The 23961-nt window shown below is 44.2% G+C and overlaps 1 protein-coding gene across 14 annotated transcripts in view; it reads left to right on the top strand.

Annotated features, from left to right (window-relative positions):
* si:ch211-285f17.1 (sickle tail protein homolog) overlaps positions 1 to 23961 on the top strand; it is a 100300-nt gene that overhangs the window by 15253 nt on the left and 61086 nt on the right. For 3 of the 14 annotated variants that reach the window (XM_026362514.1, XM_026362519.1, XM_026362520.1), the window contains exon 1: positions 5293 to 5870. The exons of 1 other annotated variant lie outside the window; for it this stretch is intronic. In XM_026362514.1, coding sequence (XP_026218299.1) covers positions 5528 to 5870 — 343 coding nt within the window. In that variant the 5' untranslated portion in view covers positions 5293 to 5527. Of the gene's footprint in view, positions 1 to 5287; positions 5871 to 23961 lie in introns of those variants that run through there. 10 more of the 14 variants (XM_026362513.1, XM_026362517.1, XM_026362511.1 and 7 more) reach the window with 8 other exon arrangements.

A 23961-nucleotide genomic window follows, 5' to 3' on the forward strand; every position in this document is an offset into this window, starting at 1 on the left:
AAACATCCAGAATTTGAGAATCAGTTTATGTAAGTTTGGAAATCTGGGGTTTTCATAAAATATATTCTTCTGTGCTTATTGCATCTGTCAAGGTTTTCTGTGAGGTATGGATTTCAGTGAAAATATCTGTTAAGGTGCTCTTTTTTTTCTTTTTCTAGATTATTCTACTGTAAAACAGCCATGTGTATTAGATGTTGAGCAAGGCCAAGATATAAATAAAACCTTTTCTGTCGGTAAAATAGTAAATTCACGGGAACTTGCAGGCTTGGTGGAGAAATACATTAATTGAGGGTTTCTGAACTTCAATTTTTTAACATATTTTGTTCAGAGAATACCAACGTTACCAAATGTAGGAAATCGAAGGCAAAACAACTTAACTGTCTAAATTAAATGTGTTAAACAATCTAAAATCTGTCTCTAAAATCACCAAATACCAATTGCTGCCCAGTTACATACTGTAGCTTTGAGTTTCGGTTTGAATTGGAAATGAAATGGGGCCAATTTTGCAACCTTAAGGCTTCTTGTTCTGTTTAATTAGACCGTACAGTAGATTCGCTTCGATCAGTCGTGTTTGTTTAAGCGACAGTTGACGAAAATAGTTAAGACAGCACTCCTCCTGCAGGAGCTCCTGTCTCATTTGACCTGTTGCATGAGTGGCAGGCTATGCGCGGCCCCCTCTGCACGATCAGAGCGTACTGTAGATTCGCTGCATTTGCTGTGACCTTATGCAGCAGATAATGTGACATGTTGGATGGCTTTCCACGGGGAGCAGCTGAGTGTTAAGACTAATTGTCTCATCTCATCGTATCATAGATTTCTGTTCTGCCTTTGTGTCACTTTTCTTCACACGGGAGTCGGGAGCCGTCAAGATGCAGAAACGAATTCACGTTGGGAAGAAATAAAACCCAGTTGGTTTTATTCGATGTTGTTGAGCAATTTAAAATACAGTATGTGTTCCAGAGATGCAGATGCCCTTTTTATGACTTGGTGAACTGTTAAAGTCTCTGATGAAATATTGATTGTTTTAATGAGATCATTTGGGTTTTCTGCTGCTTCTGTGCAAGTTTGACCGATATCGCTGATACTCATTACTAGATAAAATGAACTAAATCTAGTGGCGATGATGCAGTAAAAAAACTGCAATTTTAAGGTTTGTTCTTTAGATGACTCCAACAGAGATCAGAGTGATTTGCAATTGTTTATCCTTGAATGAACTGAGCAACGGCCACGTCATCTATGGTTTTGTAAGCGGAATCTATGTTTGATTTACAGTATGGCCAACATTGTCATTTCTGACAGACCTAAATCACTGTTGCAAAATAGAAATATAAAGTTTTAGTGATTTCTTTGCAACAGCATGTGATATTCTTGGTGATGGAGCATAGGCACTTTTTATCTGTATCTCTTAATGAGTTTGCTATCATTAAGGTTTAGCAAAAAATCGCTCTTCTTCCGCGATCTGCACACATTTCTCTGCCTCAGCACCATCTCCTAGCAACCTGTAGCCAGTCCGGAGACCTCCTGATATCTCCTAGGTTTTAGTGGAGATAAGAGCGGTCTCCTAAGTCAGGAATGTTTATTTGTTGCTCTAATTTCTAAACCTCAAAGTAGGACCAAAATGTTACACCCTGCAAATTCGTAGACGTTTGGTAATGATGGACTGTGGTTTCAGACGGATGTTAGGTAGCCTAACCTGCTGCACTGCTGCAGTTGCTCCATACTTGGTGTTCCTCTTCTGTGTCTGTGCATTTCTGTAGAGCTTGTAGTGTGTCTTCTGTAACTGATTCAGCGGCTGATACCGAGTGAACGTTGCAGACAGTAATGACTCATGATATGGTTGGGAGAGAGCTCTGAGATGGAATGTAGAAAAAGAAACAACTAACCCCCGAGGGCTTGGAAAACATACTCAACCTTAATCCTCAGCAGAGAGGTACACAGCTCACCCATCCCCCCAACTGTCTCCCAAATCCCCCGCCGCATAGTCCAGCATCAGCCCTGTATAAACTTGGACTTTGTGTTTATGCTGCTGCTCCAAGAGCCAGTAAATGGGAATTTAAACCTGTTATAATCATTATTTTTATATTAACAATGGATAATGAGCCGCCCCTTTGAGATACTGTACAGGTATTTGTTTGACCCATTTCTTATAGAAATAAACTGACTGAGCTTTTAAACTGTAACTTACTTACATACACATTTCAATACTTTATCTTAGAAAGTATTGATTTGTTTGTGTACATTAATACAAATGTTGGAAGAAAATGTAAGCAGAGTGCACAAACAGTCACTGAAGGGAGGCGCTTGTAGGCTATGCCTCCGGTTTAATAATAACCCTCAGACAGAGGAGTCAGTTAATTAGAGAAATACCACAGAGGCACTCAGACAACCCTTGCTGGGCCCACTATCCCTCTTAAATATGTCCAACAGCCCCTCCTCTGCACACTTATGGGCCATAAGCAGCTATACTGGAACTTGTGGGATTTTCTGCACCATTGTTTTTCCATAACCACCCATCCCACTGTTCCACAACTCGCACTGTACTTCTCAATCCCCAACTGCCTACTCCCTGCTTGAGAAGTGAAACCCTAGTTGGCTCTTTGGTGTGAGCCCGAACATCTGTGGGTGGCAGTTTTGTCATTAAGGTCTTTATTGTGAGTGCCAGTTTCAACTCATCAGATGATCATCTTTCACAAGTTTCGTTTTTGAAGTTTTAATACTTGTGGTGGGCTGTTTTTCCACTTGTACTTTGAAATGCAAATTGATGCCATGCCTGATGTGTCGACGCTGCGAATTGCGATTTGATACATAGACGCACTTTATGATCTATCACATTCCACAAAATCACAGGCTTAATTAGGAAGCTCAAATTATATCCATCCCTAAATGCTATGTTATTTAAAGACTTTGAACCAATTTCCCGCCGTTTGTCTACTGTACAGTCAGAACTGGTTTAAAGCCTGGGAGGCAGCCAGTCCACATAGAGGGTTTTAATTTGCTCCCAGCATGTAGTTACCATTTCAATCACTCACAGAAACATATATGGAGTCTGTCTTTTCTTGCCTGCCCCTTTTTTTAGGCTTGACGTAATCCTCAGTACGCTGTAAACATTACAGAAGTCAGCCAAACCAGTGACGCTCGTGTATAATCTGACACAATTCTAATATTTAATCTTATGGTTATGTCTCAATGTTCTTCACTTTTTCTCTCTTTAAAATTCCATCAGATACGCAGCCGTTCCCATGAGGTTCTTAGCCCTCAGATTTTGTCAGCGAATTATTCATTGGGAAAGTATGTAGGTCAATCTGCTTTGCTCTTTATCTAAAGCCATACAGATATGTGGCAATATGATTAACATTTCATATCTATACAATCAGTGATGGCTGTCATCATGTTCAGGGAGCTTAGCCATTTAAAAGGCAATTAGGAGGTGAAGAGAGGCTTGGCATGAAGGCACTCGCTCAGTCTTTTGTAAAGACCAGGCACATTTGAGTTACTTCTAAATCTCCTTGTAGATCTCCAACATATATGTCATTGTTTACTCATCCCATGCTGATGTGTAGATAAAACATGGCGTCACATGTAAAACACCAAATCTGTTCTATAGTGGGACTTCTCAGCTTTAGATCTGAGCGGCACGGCAGAGTAAGAGGGAAATCATCCATGTTGAAAACTAAGCCCGCGGTCCGGTCCACGAGGATTGTTGCTCTTTTATAACGTGTTGCCTGGACACGGCTGATCCTTGTGCTCACTGTAATCCATTTTCTGGTGTTTAGTCAGTAAGCACGCAATGGCGTCCGTGTGTATTATATCACGTCTCCATTTCGCATGCTGCGGCATATTACACAAGGCGGGGAGCTCAAATAAGGTGACTTGTCTGCGGAGTTAATGAATTAGACAAATATATGTTGTTGTGGTTTACTTTCCACAGTTAGTCTGTCGGCTAAATGTGCTTTATTCCAAGAAACAGAGCGGTTCTCACTTTACTTTTAAAAGCGAGCCTGAAATCTTGAGATTCAGGGTTCTTTTAGTTGTTGTTGTTTTTGTGTGTCTACCAACCAATTCAAATTCTTACTTTATTTTCCTTGTCTGGCAATGATCACTCTGTAATGTAAAGAAAATCTCTGTGGGTCACACAGTTGTCAAAGAGAATCACTGTCTCTCCGTGTGAGAGTGTTCTTGAGAACAAGAACTAGATTAGTGTTTGTTATGTCTATTTTTCTTTTTCAGGTTAGAGGGTAGGAGGAAAAGAAGTGTTTGAAAGCTCTGATCTTCTATTCCTCGCTGTTTCTCTCTCAGCAAACTTCTGCTTTTTTTTTTTTTTCCTTGTCACAGCTGATGTCTTTGGTGCAGCAGTTCAGAACAGCTTCACTGTGTCTCTTGCGCGCACACACACATACACAAACACACACACACACACACACACAAGCTGTAACACTCCCCTCCTCTGCGCTCTTTAATTCTCTGTTAAATTACACTAGTGAGTGTGTTGCGCCAGGCAGATGTGTGTGTGCGCGTGTGTGTGTGTGTGCATTCTTGCCTCTGGTAGACTGAACATCTAACCAATGTGAGGAGTGCAGGCTGTCTGGGCTGGAGCAACTAGCACGGAGGGAGAAAAGGATGAAGAAAGAGGGAAAATAGGACGAGGTGAAGCCAGTGATTGTACCAGAGTGTGGCTCAGAGCGGTCGACTGATGACGTGAAGCGCTGCACACACATATGGAACAGCTTGAGCAGCTGCACCTGAAGAGAAGAGCTTCTCTGCAAAGCCTCTTCCGGCACTTTCTCTTTCTTCTTTGTGCACCCCCCTCTCCTCCTTTTTTTTTTTTTCTTTTTTCTCTTGGAGTATCAAAATTTTTCTCTCTCTGGTTGTGTCTGCCTGCGTGAGTGCTGGAATGGTTACCCACTGAGCATCAGCAGCAAAGAGCGAGTCAACTGAAGCAAAAGAGAAGGCACAAGAGGACATGGGAAAGAATTATTTGGCACGAGGTAGGAACAGAAGTTGACAACCATGTTATGAATACACGTGAAGTAGAGAGGGAGCACGAGTAAATTGCAAAAAATGGGAATGGAGAAGGAGAGTGTGTGAAAGGCGGAGAAAGAGAGGCAGAGTGAGGATTTAAAACCCGGAATGCACTGACACTGGAGACCTGAGTTTCTGTTTGCATTTGCCACAGCACATCCTGTCACTCCACAGGTTTATCCACACATACGCAAATCCAATAGCACACACACACTGTTTGCTTTGGAGGATGATCCCAGGAGGCCACGCCAAGAGGAGAGAACACCTTCCAAGGAGCTATTAACCCCCACCGCCCCTCACCTTCAGCTTGCCTCCCACTCAGCTTCCCAAAAGTACCCTCCTTCCCTCCCTCTGGCCCTATCAGCCTACCTGTACCAGTCACAACACGCTGGAGCTGGCGAGTCACAGTCACTGAGAGCTGAGAAATCCTGGATTGCCCACGGGACACAGCTGTAGACACACTGGCTGAGAAAGACTGAGGAGTGTTACTGATCCGCTGACCTGCAGGATGTCCAAAGCCTCCAGGCTGGCCCGGCCCCCCTCGGCAGGGGTCGGATCCAAGCTGCCCTCCCCCAGAAAGGAATGCCCTGGCACGGTCGCCGCGGCTGGTCGGGCCCGGATGCTAACCGTGGGGGAGAAGCTGATGAGAGCAGGTAGTGACGGTATCCTGAACAGACAGAAGTCTTTAACAACAGTTGTGCCACTGGACAAATCACAGAGTGAGACTCAGGCAGAGGTTCAGTCCCCCAACCAGAGTCCAGATGAGAAGGGCCAAAATATGGAGATCGTCCTTCCCAAGAGCAGGATCAGCCCACCTAAAGCCTCAAGTCATCAACAAGGCACTGTGCACAGTAAGTAATCATCTGGACTGGTTTCTCATGTGAAACTCTGATTTGCCGTCTGTGTAGTGTAGTATCCTAGCATGAAGGGATTTGTTTGGGCTGTCAGCATTGTGATCATAGTTCCTGCGTCTGTCTTAAAAATAGAAAGTATGAAACAGTTGTCTCCTTTTTATTCTTCTTTGTTTTAATCACTATGAATGTATTTATTGGGTAATTTAGCGTACATGGGATTAGGCTTTTCCTGCTTGTTCTGGCTCCTCTGTAATGCCAGGTCACTGTGTTGTGTACTATAAGGATTAGGTCCTCTTATCTAGGATCTCTTTCCTGCCCTGTGGCAAAGGATAGATCCTGTCAAGCATTTACCATTAGTGAGGCCCAAAGTTTAGAAAAAAAAAAAAAACAAACACAAAAATGTTTTCGCTGACGGGGCGTGAGAAAAAAAAGTATGAACCATAAAGTCAAGTTGAAGTCACACATCCTAGAGTTTATATTCCAAAAATAGTGTGGGATTATACAACCTGGATTTTTTTAATGCAGCAACAAACAGCTCAGTTTACACAGTGTACACTTGCTCATATTTGATTAGCAGCACACGTTTGATTGGCCAGCACAATGTATTACCTGAAAGAACTGCAGTCCATTGCAATGAAGCATGAGATGAAAAGGGGAGATTAACCTTTCCTGTAGATTCTTCTACTAAATGCTGCTGCATTTCCACCCTCGTGCCTCGTACATCCGCAGCACCTGCTGTGCCAATACATTGGTCTTGTTAAAATGAAAGAGGGAGCTTCATCTTTTGATGGTGCACTATCCTTGGTCTGTATGTGGTCTTGAGTCTAGCTGGAGTCTCTGTCACTATCCCACTGCCTCGGTCTCTGTGGGGTGCAGATTAAGAATTGGATGGCAAGAGGTTGAGAAAAGTGGTCTTATCATTCCCTTTAGGGTGTCTCACTAGATTCACAACTCGGCGGGGTGCCAGCTTTCATGGTTTTGTCAGGTCACAGTCATCTCCCTCTCTCAAAGGCGACATGACCAAGAGAGTGTGAGAGGATGAATTTGTGTACTCTGTGAATATACGGTTAGCTGTTGGGAGTCTGATTGACAGACTGGCCATTTTTCTCCCATTCTTTGAAATGTCTCTTGTCAGTCATGAATCACTCTTGACTGTTCAGCTTGTACTCAAAGACACAGCTGGGAAGTGTAGGGGGGGGGGTTAAGTGTGAGGGTGATGTAGATGTAGGCAACAGGGGAGAGTCAAGTGAGAGAGTGACAGAAGGAGGTCAAGAATGTGAGCAGGGCATGCTGGGAAATCAACAGGTCTCAAGCTGTGTCTGTGTGCGAAACCCTCCCTCCAGTAAAGACAGGTTATGGGTTACAAGGGGGCAGGTTTGTACTGGAAACCAGATGTTCTAGTCTGTGCAGCCTCCAGTTTCTCTTTACATAAATAAATCGTCTCTCTGCAGAAATGATTCACTTCTCAAGTGATAGGGTGAGTCAGGGGTCAGCTGATTTACACCCTAAATGTGGGTTGAAACTAAATCGATAGATTTAATTTAACTAAACTTCCCTTCAAAAAAGGAAATTGGACCTCAAACTTTTTAATGGAAATGCCAACCCTTTCTTCTCACGTCCTCCCTCGCTGATCTCCTTCTTTCTGCTCACTTTCTTTTTCTTTCTTCCCTCTCGCACCCTCTCCACTTTTGTTTTTCTCTGTCTTTATTCCTTTATTATTTTTTTTTCTGTTGCGTTCTGACAGCAGCTGAATCGGTTATTGAAAGATGTCATGGCTGCCCCCACACACATACACATAAACTCACAAAAGACCATCAAAAAAGAATGAACCGTGTGTATTCGCAGCATTTTGCCTCTGTCCTAGAGTGCCTTGTCAAGTGTGAGTTTGTCTTTGGAGGCAGTGAGAACTCTGTGCATTTCTTGTTATGGGCAGTAACTTTGAAGTTACTGTAACTTTGAAGTTACACTGAAAAGGCAGTGCTGCAACAGTCTAGTGTCAGTCAAGAAACTTTATTTTTACATGTTATGCAAGGTATTCACTTGAAATTGCTGTTGAGTTTGTGGAACCATGAAGCAACCAAGCAGAATATTTGGGATTTTAAAAAGGGCAACACAATTAAATATCCGTTCCCTGCAGGCTAATGGGCAACTCATCATTTTCTTTATCCACTTATAGCTTGTATACAAACAGGGCAGGATAATGTGGGGGTGGGGGTTTGGACCGTGCCAGGTCTCCATCGCCCAAACTAATGCCAGTTACAGGGCATGACAGCAGCTAAAGCACAAGCCCACAGGGTCACAGAGAGCTGATGTGCACCGCACTGGCAGACAATAAGTACATGTGACAGGTGACATTTCCACTGTGTGAAAGCTTCAGAGCTGACTGCTGCTCGCCGAAGGGCCCAATTTCAGTCTTAACATGGCAGCTTCCACCGAAGGCGAAATCCGTGTGACATTCTCTGTGCAGACAGGGAATAATACAACTCTCAAGTGCAGGTTCAAGTTCAGCTTCCCTCTGATACTGCATGGCATTGCATCAAGCCACTGTTCAGGAATATTTTGGCTCCTCTCATCCTGAAGGTGCACCTACAGTATATGTGTGCTTTGTTTCTCCTTAAAAACATAACAAGCTCCATTCTTCTGAGAGGACTTTGCACAAGATTTGGAACATAAGTGTAGCATTTGTGAGGTTGTGCGCTGATCTGTGGCTCTATGACCTTCAAAATGGTTTCCAATGTGTTTTAATGAGTTTCAGTCCAGGTCTGTACAGGCCACTTAAGTTTTTCCATAAAAACCACAGAAAGACCTTTTCTTGGACCTTGCTTTCTTCATGGTGGCAGCGTGTTGCTGGCTGTCCACATATTTCCGAGTCCCCCCTGTTGACTAATTGAATTGATCTACTAATACAATGAAGCTAGGCTGTATTCTTTCTCACTTTTTGAGATAGTGTATCTTAAAGTAAGCATCAAAAACATCTGGAAAGGTTAAGGTCTTCAAAGATCTCTGCTAATGACTTAATCAGTCCTCTCCTATCAGTCTGTGCTATCTCCAGACCTCCCAGACGGTGTTCTGTCTTTCTGTCTAGAACAACGTAACATTTTTCACCTCTTCTAAAACCACATGGGTCCTTTGATCCCATGCTCCATCAGGCATGGATTTGTTCTTGTGATGGCCTTGAGATAAAGTCACCGCTCGGATTTGTGGATGACCTCGCCTTTCGGTGATTGAGAAGGCGAGTCAATAAAAGAAACAGCGTCGCGATCATGGGGAGGGGTTTGTCAGTCTTGTCTGTATTACCTTTACTTTACTCATCCAGACACTGGCATATACACTTGTGATCTGTTCTTTGATCCCTGTCGTGGTTTTGCAAGGTGTGTTACAACACCATGATGATACTGCACACTCACTCAGTACACTATGTCCATTTAGCCCCAACATTCACTGTAAATAATCTTTGAACAGTCTGAATCAGCGGCAGACTTTTTTTTTTTCTTGCAGATGCTGCCTCACTAGCTTTTAGAAAAAGTTGAACAAACCGCTTAGTGTCGTGGGAATGAGTTTGAGGATTGGGATGAGATCACCCATTTCTTTGACACTGAATCTGTTACGAACAGGCTAACGAGCGGACCCAGAAGCAGAGAGACAACAAACAGAGTGGAATTTCCCAATAAGTTTATTGACAAAATACGTAATCAAAAATACAGAACAGACGTAATGCACTGTGAACAAAAGAACAAAACCCTCAAAAGGAGGAAAACTCAGGAACTCTGCAAAAGGCAGGCAAAACTAGATACTCACTAGAAAAGAAACCCGCAGTAATCGCAATTCAAACTGGAAATCAAAATCACAGCCAAAAGCTGGAAAAGAACAAAGTAAAAAGCAACCCAAAACGCAGCCGAAGCTGGAGCTAACAAAAAAAACAACAGCAAGCGCTGGGACTAACAAACGAAACCAGGCAGCCGAAGCTGGAACTAACATGAACAAAAAACGCAGCTAAATGCTGGAACAAACAGAACAAGTACAGCTACACTGACAAACTAACAGTACGCAAACTCACAAACCGTGGATGAAAAGCCAGAGGTCGGGGAAAAGGTAAATGGAGGAAACAGGATATGCACAGGTACGACGATTGACACACTAGCAAATGACTGACAGACAGACACCAACTTAAATACAAGACACAGTAATGACAGACACAAGACACCTGCTAAAAAACACACACCTGCTGCCACTCAGACCAGCCGAGACATGTCCCCAGAAGTGATGGGAAACAAAGAGGAAAAACAAAAATACAGAGACATCTGGGGACACTGCCTCAGCTGGCCGGAGGAGGGAAATGTAACAGAGCCCCCCCCCCAAAAGTCGCCCCCCGGCGACCTAGGAGGGGAACTCAGGGTGGGCCTGGTGGAAGGCCCGCACCATGTCACGGTCCAGGACAAAGCGGGAAGGAACCCAGGACCGCTCCTCCGGACCGCACCCCTCCCAGTCAACAAGGTACTGGAGCCCCCGACCCCGGCGACGACACCGAAGGAGGCGGCGAACGGGGTAGGCAGGAGCACCATCAACGAGCCGGGCGGGCGGAGGGAGGCCGGAGGAGGGCGCCAGTGGACTCCGACAAACCGGCTGCAACCTGGACACATGAAACACAGGGTGCACTTTCATACTGGCAGGAAGGGCCAGCCTAACAGCAGCAGGATTAATAACTTTATCAACCTTGAACGGACCAACAAAACGAGGGGACAGCTTACGGCCCTCCACCTTAAAAGGCAAGTCCTTGGTGGACAGCCACACCTCATCTCCCACCTTGTAAGCAGGAGCTGGCCTCCTGTGCTTGTTGGCCTGCCGAGCAGACCGGTCCTGCCCCCGGAGGAGGTGCCGGCGAACCCGATCCCAGGTGGAACGGCACCGCCGGATGAGGGCCCCAACAGACGAGACAGAAGCCCTGGCAGACTGTGCAGGGAAGAGAGGAGGCTGGTAGCCATATGCTGCCTCGAATGGCGAACAGCCCAAGGCGAAGGACGGAAGAGAGTTGTGGGCGTACTCGATCCAGGAAAGCTGCTGCGACCAGGTGGAGGGGTTGGTAGAAGCCATGCATCGCAGCAGCGTTTCCACCTCCTGATTAATCCGCTCCGTTTGGCCGTTAGTCTGTGGGTGAAAACCTGAAGACAAGCTGACAGTGGCACCGAGTGCCTGACAGAATTCCGCCCAAGCTGCCGCAGTGAACTGTGGGCCCCGATCCGATAAGATATCCTCTGGCAGACCGTGCAACCTGAACACATGGTCCACCAGAAGCATGGCAGTGTCCTTGGCGGACGGCAGCTTGGACAGAGGAACAATATGGACCAGCTTGGAAAACCGGTCTACCACAGTCATAATTACAGTCCGTCCATTTGAAGGCGGTAATCCAGTCACAAAGTCTAAGGAAATGTGCGACCAGGGTCGCGACGGAACAGGAAGGGGCCTTAACAAACCTGCAGGTGCTTGGTGGGGGACCTTATTGCAGGCGCAGACCCGACAGGCAGCCACGTATCGCTTGACGTCCTCCCTAAGCGATGGCCACCAGAAGCGTTGGGCGATCAGCGCTGCCGTGCGAAAAGCACCCGGATGACAGGCCAGCTTTGAGTCATGCCCCCACCTAAGCACCTGCGGACGAAGAGAAGAGGGGACAAACAGACGACCCACGGGACAACCATGGGGAACAGGAGTGACATGAGGAGCCTGTCTTACCCTCTCTTCTAGGTCCCAGCGGAGGGACCGAACGTTGACCGGGTTAACGATGTGTGGGTTGATGGCATCCTCCTCGGAACCCGAGTTCCCCTCTTCGAACTGGCGAGACAGAGCATCCGGTTTGCCATTTCGAGAGCCAGGCCTGAAAGAGAGGACAAAGTTAAACCTGGCAAAAAACAACGCCCATCGAGATTGGCGGGCGTTGAGTTTCCTGGCAGTCTTGATATACTCCAGGTTTCGATGGTCAGTCCAGACCAAAAAAGGCTGGTCAGCTCCCTCCAACCAGTGTCTCCACTCCTCCAAGGCCAGCTTGACTGCAAGCAGCTCACGGTTGCCAACATCGTAGTTCTTCTCTGCGTCAGACAGGCGGCGAGAGAAGAATGCACACGGGTGTATCTTGTTGTCAACTGCAGCCCGCTGAGAAAGGACCGCCCCGACCCCAGTACTGGAGGCATCCACCTCCACGATGAATTGCCTCTTGGGGTCAGGGAGGTTGAGTATGGGAGCAGAGGTGAACAAATCCTTCAAACAAACAAATGCTTCCTCAGCAGCCGAGGACCAAACGAATGCCATCTTGGACGAGGTGAGTACGTGGAGAGGGGCGGCCACCTTACTGTAGCCCCGAATGAACCGACGGTAGAAGTTGGCAAACCCTAAAAACCTCTGTAGCTGCTTACGGTCTTTAGGAATGGGCCAATCCCGGACTGCTGAAACCTTGGCAGGGTCCATAGACAACTTCCCTGGTTCCAGGACGAAACCCAGGAAGGTCGTTTTCTGTACGTGAAATTCACACTTTTCTGCTTTCACAAAAAGCTGATTCTCCAACAGGCGCAGAAGAACAGCACGGACGTGCTGGACGTGTTGATCAAGGGTGCTGGAATAGATTAGAATATCGTCCAGGTAAACAAAAACAAACTGGTTGATCATGTCCCGGAGCACGTCGTTCACCAGGGCCTGGAAAACGGCGGGGGCGTTGGTAAGACCAAACGGCATTACTAGATACTCATAGTGGCCGTTGGGGGTGTTGAATGCCGTCTTCCACTCATCTCCTTCCCTAATCCGAACCAAGTGGTAGGCGTTGCGCAGATCCAGTCTGGTGAACACTGCTGCATCCTGTAAAAGTTCAAAGGCTGAGGAGATGAGTGGCAAGGGATATTTGTTTTTAATGGTAATGTCATTAAGGCCTCGAAAGTCAATGCAAGGGCGTAAGGATTTGTCCTTTTTGTCCACAAAGAAAAACCCTGCTCCAGCTGGTGAAGAGGAGGGCCTGATGATGCCGGCCTGGAGGGAGTCTCGGATATAGTCATTCATAACCTGCCTTTCAGGGTTGGATAGAGAGAAAATCCTACCCCTAGGAGGGGTTGTACCAGGGAGTAGGTCGATCGCACAGTCGTAAGGGCGGTGCGGCGGCAGAGAAGACGCACGGCTCTTGCTAAATACCTCCTGGATGTCGTGGTAGACTGGAGGCACCCCGGACAGGTTGACTGGCATGGTGGCAGGCAGTGCAGTTCTGGAGGAGGAAGGAGGGTTTGCTGAGCGTAAACAGTTGGCTAAACAAAAGGAGCTCCAGCCTCTTACCTTCCCCGCTGACCAGCATACATGAGGGTTGTGCAGAGCGAGCCATGGGAGACCCAATAACAGTGGCGTATGCCTGCAAGAGATGACATTCAGCTCCAAAAACTCCTGGTGGTTACCGGACACCACCAACTTAGTAGGAACAGTCTTATGCTGAACAACATGTATAATATGACCATCTAGGGCTCGTACCTCAATGGGCTTACTCAGCCCCACAGTCCTGATACAGAGGCTCTGGGCCAGAGTGCCGTCGATGAAATTCCCCTCTGATCCCGAGTCAATGAAGACGTCGAGGTCCAACGAAGCTTCTGGTCCAAACAGCTCCCCTCTAAGCACTGGACGAGGACGGGAGGACGTGCATGCAGTAAAGCTCGTCAGCGCCTCCCTGCTGCCTGACGAGCGCTGGAGTTTAACGGGCACTGACGAGCTCGGTGTCCAGTCTCCCCACAATAGAGACAAAGTCCCCCCAACAGGCGACGCTGCCTCTCAGCCGCTGGCAGACGAGTTTGTCCCAGCTGCATCGGTTCCCCTGGATCCGCCAGGAGAGTGGAAGAAGAAGCAGCCTGACGCCTGTCACCAGGAAGAAGCAGCTCTTCAGCGGTCGAGGGCCCCGGTCCAGTGGAGGAGGTGGATAGAAGACCACTCCCCCGAGTGCGTCGGTCCAGCCGCCGCTCTGTCTGCCGCTCAGTGAAGCGTTGGCCCGTTGCTACCGCCAAAGAAATAAGCTCCTTTAACTTTGTTGGGAGTGTGTGGCCTGCCAACTCGTCCTTTATGCCCTCCGCGAGGCCCTCATAGTACTTATCGCAGAGAGTCTCCTCCTTCCAGCTCGTCATGGCCGCCAGGGTGCGAAACTCAATAGTATAGTCAATGATGGACTGAGCACCCTGGGAGAGACGGAACAGCTTCGCTGCAACCACTCGGCGATGGGCGGAAGGATTGAATATGGAGGTCAGTTCCTCTGCAAACTTATCAAAAGAGGAACAGCACTCATCCTGTTTCTCCCATTCAGCCATTCCCCACTCATGTGCCCTCCCACCGAGGAGAGAGAGTGTGTACGCTACCTTGCGCCGCTCGGTAGCAAATGTATTTGGCTGGAGCTCAAACAAAAGTCTGAGCCCAGCCAAAAATGAGCGACACTTGGTAGCGTCCCCGAAAAAACGTTCGGGAGGTGCCAATTTGCACTCGGTAGAGGGAGAACTAGCCAGCAACAAAGCCTGGTCCGCAACCGCACTAACAGAGGCTAGGGCCGAAACATGTGCATCAGTCTGGTCCTGTAGGTGACCTAACATGGTCCCCTGGGACTGGAGCGCAGTCTGTAACTGCCACCTCTCTGCTGGGTCCATGTTGGCTAGTGTGTTCTGTTACGAACAGGCTAACGAGCGGACCCAGAAGCAGAGAGACAACAAACAGAGTGGAATTTCCCAATAAGTTTATTGACAAAATACGTAATCAAAAATACAGAACAGACGTAATGCACTGTGAACAAAAGAACAAAACCCTCAAAAGGAGGAAAATTCAGGAACTCTGCAAAAGGCAGGCAAAACTAGATACTCACTAGAAAAGAAACCCGCAGTAATCGCAATTCAAACTGGAAATCAAAATCACAGCCAAAAGCTGGAAAAGAACAAAGTAAAAAGCAACCCAAAACGCAGCCGAAGCTGGAGCTAACAAAAAAAACAACAGCAAGCGCTGGGACTAACAAACGAAACCAGGCAGCCGAAGCTGGAACTAACATGAACAAAAAACGCAGCTAAATGCTGGAACAAACAGAACAAGTACAGCTACACTGACAAACTAACAGTACGCAAACTCACAAACCGTGGATGAAAAGCCAGAGGTCGGGGAAAAGGTAAATGGAGGAAACAGGATATGCACAGGTACGACGATTGACACACTAGCAAATGACTGACAGACAGACACCAACTTAAATACAAGACACAGTAATGACAGACACAAGACACCTGCTAAAAAACACACACCTGCTGCCACTCAGACCAGCCGAGACATGTCCCCAGAAGTGATGGGAAACAAAGAGGAAAAACAAAAATACAGAGACATCTGGGGACACTGCCTCAGCTGGCCGGAGGAGGGAAATGTAACAGAATCCAAGAGTTGGGATTAGATTAATTGCAGCCTCTCATGACTCTTTAAACCCCCAGTTGTCTCTCTGGGTTTTTATTCTTTGACAACTATCAGGCCGAGTACAAGAGTTATTAAGAATACAAAATACTCTACTTACATGTTGAATACGTAGTTTAAATTCATCATAAGTCCTTTTTTTTAAAAGCTCAGTATGTACATATCTCTTTAGGTATTGGATCATTTACATGAAAGACATTTTTATTCCTCCAAATTTACCTTTCTTTTCTTTTCTATTCAGTTTTTTTGAGTCTGAGCTAACAAGTTGAAGTCTGCAAGTAGGGGGTTGATTTTAAACACGCTGCAACCACCCATTTGCCCTTTTTGCTTTGAATTGAGCAATCACAAACTTTCACTGCATGCTTTCATATGGCTTACTTATCATTGTGTCGTGCTGCTACTGTTCCTTTGCATATGATTGAGAAAATATATGAGAAAATATATAATCCCTCACAAATGTTGTACCAGTGTACCTAAGTCAGTAAAAGAGGGGACGGCATTTATTAGGTGACTTCCTCTAACTCACTCAGATATTTGTGTTTGTTAAGACTTTGGCAAAGTTCCTTTATTGACTGAAGTCAATTTAGAGTCTCTTGAAAAGTGTTTTCACAGCTGTGGGAGACAACTCACCTTTGTCTTTGGTTTGTCAATAAGTACCCGGTGACGGGCGAGAAGTCCAATGAATCATTAGAAGCATGAGAGGAGGTGAGTTAATGGTGTGTTCATGGGCCTAGGGTCTGTTTTCAGAAAATGAGTGGATGTGACTCATCCCCCAAATAGAAACAGACAATAATCAGGCCACTGAGCAAGAAGAAAGAGCCCTAGTCATGTGAGTACTCATGAGTGTGTATTGTAAATCCCCCTGTTGGATCTGGTGTATGTTTTTCTTTTGAGCTGTAGCTCCGGGCAGTGTTGCTTCTTCCTGATTCCTGAGGCTGTGCGGTTCTCAGAGAGAACTCTGCATGACAGATTAGGGATAAAACAAAAGGCTTTAATCACTTTTGTGCCCACCCAGACTTCGACTCTGAAGGTTTTCACCTGCTGAAGTCAGACTAATGTCATGTCTACATCTTTTCCATATTTACTTATCAGTGTGGTCTGTTACTTTGGCTTGGTTACACAGCAAACTCTTCAAAGCTAATATTGCAAATGTGGCATGAAATTCCTTCAAACCAGACATCTCACTACCAGACTGTTTATTCAATTTAATGTAATGCATGTGTGTGTTCCAGCCCAAAGCATAAATGTGGTTAATTCACCTAACTGACGAGTGTAAGCGGATGCAAGGCCTCCCTCGCGGTTTCCTCTCAAAGAGTCGACAGAGAAATCAATATCTCCAGCTCCCCTCTTACACCCTTTTGCCCTTCAGCCAAACATGGCATAGTGTATGTGTATGTCTGCTTGTGTGGGCCTGAGTGAATGTGCACACAATTTGTTTTTGCATTGTATATGCGCAAACTGGTTAACAGTCACAAACCTTTATCTCCGCACTTCAGACGATTTAAATTGAATCCCTCACTGTTGTTTATTTCTTTCACGTCGACATGTTGTTTCAGGGGACTGGGTTTTTCATTCATGTCTTTCATTATTTTACATCAGTATTTAGTGTTCCTGGCAGTATGTGTAATTATCGGCAAGAAGATATTTGGTCAAGGTCATTAAAATGCTTCGTGTCCATGTAGCATACAGATTCGGAGAGATGCTCTACCAGAATTGAGTTGAAGCTAAAGTTGAAATTGAAGGAATAGATTGACATGTTGGTAAAACATCTAATTTGCTTTGTTGCTGAGAGTTAGATGAAAAGATCAGTAGATCAGTACTTCTCATGTGTACGTGTTAAGTATTTAAAAGAAGCCAGGTTTGATTAGCACAACTAACATTACAAACGGATGGAAAATAAGTCTGACACCTCTGATACTCATGTGTATCGTTTGATTAATGCACACACAAACAGATCTACTACAGACCTCTGAGACAATTACACCGTAGCTCAGGTCAACAAAAAAAACTGCCTTGCCGGTCAGCACTGGGAAGTTTAGTGATTAACACGTTGTTGGTTGTTTGTGTAATGTATGAAAAAACAGAATTTTAAGTGCAAGTTCATTGTTGATGTCACTGTTGAAAGACCAGAAGTCAGGCGCAATGATTTCAAAATAGTTATAGCATGTGTCTGGTTTGTGTACTTAATAAACAAACATAATATAATGGACACTTTGGAGGTGTTTGAAATGTCGGCAGAGCCAGGCTAGTGGTTTTCCACTGCTTCCAGTGTAAGGTAAGAGTATGGTGACAATGTCAAGCTGCTGACGAGAAAGCGTAAAAGAAAGTGTATTTTCCCAAATCTTTTCAACTTTTACTTTGAATAACTGACTAAATGACTGTATGAGCGGTGGATCACATGACCCGCCATAGGGAAGTTACCTCCTACTGTGCAGACATGTGATGTGACTGAAGTCAGGGGTTAGGTCAGTCAAGTAAAGACAAAGTGCAGGTTACACTGTAGTATGACTCAGTGATCTGTATATACAGTATGTTGCACATGAATTGAAATTCCATCATCTATTTATTGTTAATTAAGTTTGTTTTGATTAGTAAATGTGGTATAATAACAATTAATATATATAATATAGAAGCATAATAAACAGCTAACAGACAAAAAACTGCACCTTTAATGTATGTAAAGTAATTGTGCCAAATTAGTTTAGTCGTGCTTTGAAGAAATAAATGATTTCAAATGAAGAACACTCTGTCACAAGTCCACCCTGTGCACTGTGTCCTAGATGGACAGTTATGTAAAAGAAGCCTGGTGGCGCCAATAAAACCTGTTAATTCCAGCCCAAATTCAGCATCAGTGGAGCTGGTGACATGAGAGATTTATCCCCTAACAGGCACAGTTGTGAGGGATTCCACTCTTCCCGGGGGTTTTATAATAGACATTTCCAAATGGGTGAAACCACGAGACAGTCACTGGAAAACTTACTGTCTTAGATTCACTTTCTAAGATCTATATATAAGTGCAGTCTTTGCTTTTCATTTGACATTTTGCTGTACACTGGTCTGTGATTAAAGATCTATAACATTAGATGGAGCTACAAGTACATTTTCCACCTACTCCTGCTCAGGGTTAGAGTCATAATTTGCCTCTTGGTTTGACTTCACCCTATTGTCTTTGTTTGTATCGCTGGCTCTCAACTAGAATTGAAAATTAGCCTTTTGATCTGAGAACTGACTTTTCATCCATTTTGTGTTGCTCTTTAACCCCAAATCTAACCCTCTCACATTAAGGCGTGATAGACATGAAATGGGCTCTCGTATCCCATCATAGAAACAGTTAGGACTTTTATATCCAGCTAAATGTCCTCATATCTAAGGTAACAATGAAAAAAAGAAATCAATCATCACCCCAAAAATTTGTCCAGAGATTTGAGGGAAACCACATTGTTTCTGCAGTTGTTGGCTGTGCTACAGTCAGCTACGTGTGGTCAGTTCAATGAATACAGAGTACGACTTGTTCCACATTGAAATGCATTTTTCCTAGGGTCATCTACCAAATCAGAATCTCGGAGATGCCCAGCAGAAGCACAGTCGGAGTTTGAGTTTTCCAGCAGGGCATGAAATTGAGCTTTTAAGGGCATTTCTTGAAAGCATAGTTGTGGTTTTTGGTCAGGAAGAGGAACTTGTAGCAACACGAAACAGCCATGTCTTTATTCATTGTTGAGAACAGGAAGGGCGCTCTGTGTTTTTAACTTCTCGGTTCACCTCTGAACTCGCAAGGATAGGTGACATCTATCCACAACAGAAGGTTGGGTCCACGCTCGACTAAAATATTTTTCTCTCTCTCTGCTCAATAAATGCTGGTTACAGATTCAAAAATAGAAGAATCATGCATGTCTGAAGCACCCTGGTCATTTCGGATTTTCCTCTTGACTTTACCCTGTCGTCTTCTATGCAGCTTTACTGCAAACAGCAGCTTTTAGTGCCTCGAAACTGCCCTTGTCTGTCCTAGTTTGCAGCACCAAAAGTGACAACAGTCACACAGCTCTGAAAATAAACAGAATAAAAGGAAACGTTCATTTTCGACAATATTGCTTGTTCACGAAATTCCGTGTGTGAATCAGTTAGAAGACTGTATGTGTGACTGTGCAAATAGCAGCTCATGCTGTAACTGACACATTTCCTATCTTGTGATCGATTTTGGTCAAAAATAAAATACGCCTCCCTCCCTGTCAGACGTGGAGCTTAAAGCCAACATCATGCATTGAGATATCACTTTGCGATCGAGTTGCGGTGCAACAACATGCAGGTGATAAAACATCCAACACTGGTTCCAACAGGACCAGCATATTGAACTATTGTGTTTTAGCCAGTGCACAGGCTCGTAAAAGATTATTGATGATGTACACCATGTGACACAAGTGCTGAGCAGGATGAGGCAGCGTTAAATCTCAATGACGCATAGGCATCTTTTTGTCTCTCTCTCTCTCTCTCTTTCGCTGTCCTGTGAGAAAGAGGAAGACAGATGAAGAAGAGAAATTATAAAGTTACAAGAAGGGGAAAAGCCCAGATACGCTGTAGCTGGTTCAGACTTGGAATTGTTCTGATTTACTTGGCTACATCAGTGGCATTTCTTGGTCATGGCTCATCTGTCAATGTGTCAGTGTGTGCCAGTGCATGTGTGTAGACTTGCAATTTCGATGCAGCGAGATACACTTGAAATGGGCACATGTATCGACGTGCATTCAACAAAGGTGGATGTGGAATGTGATATGAACGCGTTTACCGCCAATTGTAGTTACCTGTGTAGGTTTTATTGAACCCTCTCGAATTATCTGTTTCCCAGATGCAATTAAATCTTTCGGGGAAAAATGTGCCCCACAATGTGGCTTCTGCAAGCTGCAATGTATGGATAATAAATAATGGCTCAAGTAGCACTGAATGTGCAACACTTTTGGCAAAGGGCCACTTCAGATTTGCTAGATGAGACACATAAATAGTTTTCACTGGAGTTTAACTGTTGCTGTGAGGGAAAGCAGCCCCCTCATACTCAACGTGTGTCTAAATGTAAAACTGATAACTCATGCATTCCCTTCAGTTTGAGAAGTGTGTCAGCTCCATCACTGTTTCCTCACCAAAAAAAAAAAAAAAAAAACCTAGACTGTGTTTATTTGAAAGGCAAACTGTTCCAATTTCTCTAAATACTTGGTAGCTTGTGTGTGGTTTTGCTTTTAGAAGTGGATGTCAGCAGTCTTTAAATGTTTAGAGGCTGTGCTCTGCCAGGCCTGTCGCAGTGTTCATAACTTGCAAGTCAGAAACACTTTAAAGTACCAGTGTAATATATGGATGGTATACCATTGCTGGATTTGATCTACTCTTTGTTCACTGAGATGTTTCAAATTAAAAGCAATGTGTTTTAAGGGCTGATGCTGATGAGAAAACATCATCTGTATATCAACTTGTACTAACTGTAATTATGAACCATAATTAATTAAAAGTACATTTTATTTGTATGTATCTTCCAGGAGAACAAACACTGACACTGTGCTGTAACTGTCTTGTACTCAGCAGCCTGTCATGGTTAACACAGTGACTGTCGGATAACAGAGATCACCCTCACACTGCTCTGAAGGCAGTAAGTTCACTGTTCCCTGTGTGTGCTGACTCTTAAAATCCTGGTTGCATGTGTGGTAACGATGTAGGAAAATGTAGAAGACAAAGCATAAAGCAGACACTTGTTTAGATCGTGATGATCTTATTCATTCTCTGGCTTTGGTATTTAGCTTCTATTTTCTAATTTCATATTACGTCTGCGTTTTAAAATCACATTTTAATTGTACTGAAAACCTTATAAACACCTGAGATTTTCAAGGGTTCAAGCTCTTTTGACTAACAACACCGTACAACACACAGTGTGTCAGTGAGTTTCTTCCTCGTGGTATCGGAGAGTTCAGTAGCTCCTGGCGTGTAGCGCCCCCAGCTGTACAGCGGATAGGATTTCATGTTGAACTTGATTAATTATGCCCACACTGGAGTTTCACTCCTCTCATCCAGATTTGTCAAAGTGTTTGATTTGACATTTATTCATCTTATCCCTGCTGGCACAGCTTGTTCAGTTACACTGTGACTAAAAGCTTTACTTTTTTTTTTTAATTTTTTTTTGCCAAGTTTCTTTTCCCCCAAATATGAAACACAGATTGGTTTGACAGCTGCCCTGTGCTTCTGAGCATCTTTGGTACATTCCTGCAGTATTAAACACTAGAAACATCAGGGATCAAACGTTCTCCTTCTCCACCCTCTCTTAAAGCTGGGGATTTTTCAGAAGTGGGAATAGTACTGGTTGGCTGCTTGATGAAGTCATTGGTAAGACATGCAGGCTTTTCAGCAAAGGCAGCTAAAGCTATCATGAGAGTGATGCAGCATTTTAGCCTAAGCTGAATGAAGACAATCAGTTGTGCTGAACTGATGTTAACAGCTGGAGGTTTAATTCGTAACAGAGAACCGAGACACACACAAGAATGTTGTGACATTCGATTTCTCCCCTTTGTTTTTTTTTTTGTTTTGTTTTGTTTCATTTTTATCTCTGTCAGGCTTATTTCAATCCATCACTAGAATGAAATCAAACAGGGTGAATATGTTATCAGTTCTGGAGGCATAGAAGCTGGATAGGAGCAAATTTAATAGACCATTCAACCAAGTGACAGGATAAAAAAGATTTAATCCATTTAATACTATACTTTTTCCGCTGCACTGAGAGCGGTGGAAATACACTTTAAATCAGATTATTTAGCCTGTGTAAAAGACAAATGTTTGCATCCATTATTTGTAGAGTCTCTTTCTCAGCTGCAATTGTCTCCCTGAATTATACTCAACCAAATAACAAATCTCCCATGATCCTTCCCAGCCAATAGCTTTGCATGACGCCCAGCAGAAGAATGTAGATGGGTTGTGATAGGCATCAGAAACCCTTATCTAACATCCCTTGTTACATAATATTTGATTTCTTGTGACCAGAGAGACCGGAGAAAAAGACAATGTGAGGCAGAGCAGGCAGGACCCATTGTGGCATTATACAACAGGCAGTGAAACAAGGATATAAATCAAATATGATCACTGTGGATTTTTTTTGCATGTAGACAAGGTTTTGCTGTGCTCCGTTGTGATGGGACATCTTGGCAGCATCACAAGTCCGTAAATCTATTAACATAGGCACAGGTGCTTGATATCAGGACAGATGATGCATGTTACTGTAAGTTCCTGTGTGATGATGGTCGAATGTGCGTCTCCTCCTGCAGGCTTGTTGTTTTCACAGAACAGATGCTGTGCTGCTGGACTTTGGTGATGGCACTGACCCGTGCAGCTCCCTGCAGATTGTCCTCTAAACCCTATTTTGAACAACCTGAAACCCTCTCCACTCCAACTGCAACCTCTTGTCAGCACCCTTTCTGTCTTTGATTGCCACACACGTCTTTAACTAAAAGGTGGAGACTGCTATGTTGGAAAAACACATCATTTCATTAAGGGCATCTACAATATGATGAATACTTAAACAAGACATTCGAAGTTTTACTTACTTTTTTTTTTTGCTGTGACTGCTGCGTTAAGTGTTCATCACCTCAATTTACACTTTCCTACTTGTTCATATCTGCACTTCAAAACTAAATCAAGGTAATGTGAGTAAATTCACTAAATGAATAATATTGGTGGTTGATGAAAAGGTGCATTTGTGTTGTAAAACATTCTAATAATTAAATTACAGAGATGAGCGTGAAATCATGACGTAACACCAGCATCATAAACTCAGTGGCTCCACTTTGTGAACGGCTTCACACTGAGGCCGCATGGAACCACAGAAACGCTGTAGGTATAAGAAGAAAGCAGTCAGGCCTCATTGTTCTCTTTTGTTCTCTTTGTGGTCTCTGTGACAGAATATTAATTGTGATTAAGACCAAATGCTCCTCAGTGCTGCATATTTCATAACACATTTGTTTGTTGTTGTGTGATCCCCTGAAGCCCTTTGACAGGCAGACAGGGAGCATCTCTCCTATCAGTGGGAAGTCAAAAAGGGTGTGTTGCTGATTGAGGCCCACAGTTCAGTGTGACAGCTGGCAGTTAATGTGATATGCAACCAGAAATCATCAATTATTCAGAGTTGAAACATTTTCTAGAGCAGCAATGAAGTGCGCTTTTATTGCCAGGCAAGTGACTATATGAAGTATCTTTAGGGCCGCTTATCTCCAGATTCCCCGCAGATGTGTTTTGAATAATAAATATTTTACAACGCAGATAGGGCGCTGCACTTTGCTGTAAAGCCCTTGATTTTAGAAAAATAATATTTGTTCATTTTTCTTTTGAGATTACATAAAATATCTGATAAAAAAACATAATAAAAACTGTAGTCTCATTATTCTTGGCCATTCTGAATACATTTTATTAAGATCCATAATTCTTGTTTTGCACCAGAAGGCTCTAAAGTGCACTTACGGGCCAAACACAATTAAACTAAATGCTTCTTATTTATCTATAAACCTGATTAGAATTCACATTTCTATGACAACAAAAAAACATGTATTTCCATTTATTGTTAGTCGAGCTGCGCTTGCAATTATTTGATAGTGTTACATAATAAGGGGGAAAGGCACAGATAGAGTGA

The sequence above is a fragment of the Anabas testudineus genome, chromosome 2 (genome assembly GCF_900324465.2).
Source record: "Anabas testudineus chromosome 2, fAnaTes1.2, whole genome shotgun sequence".
Classification (NCBI taxonomy): Eukaryota; Metazoa; Chordata; class Actinopteri; order Anabantiformes; family Anabantidae; genus Anabas; species Anabas testudineus.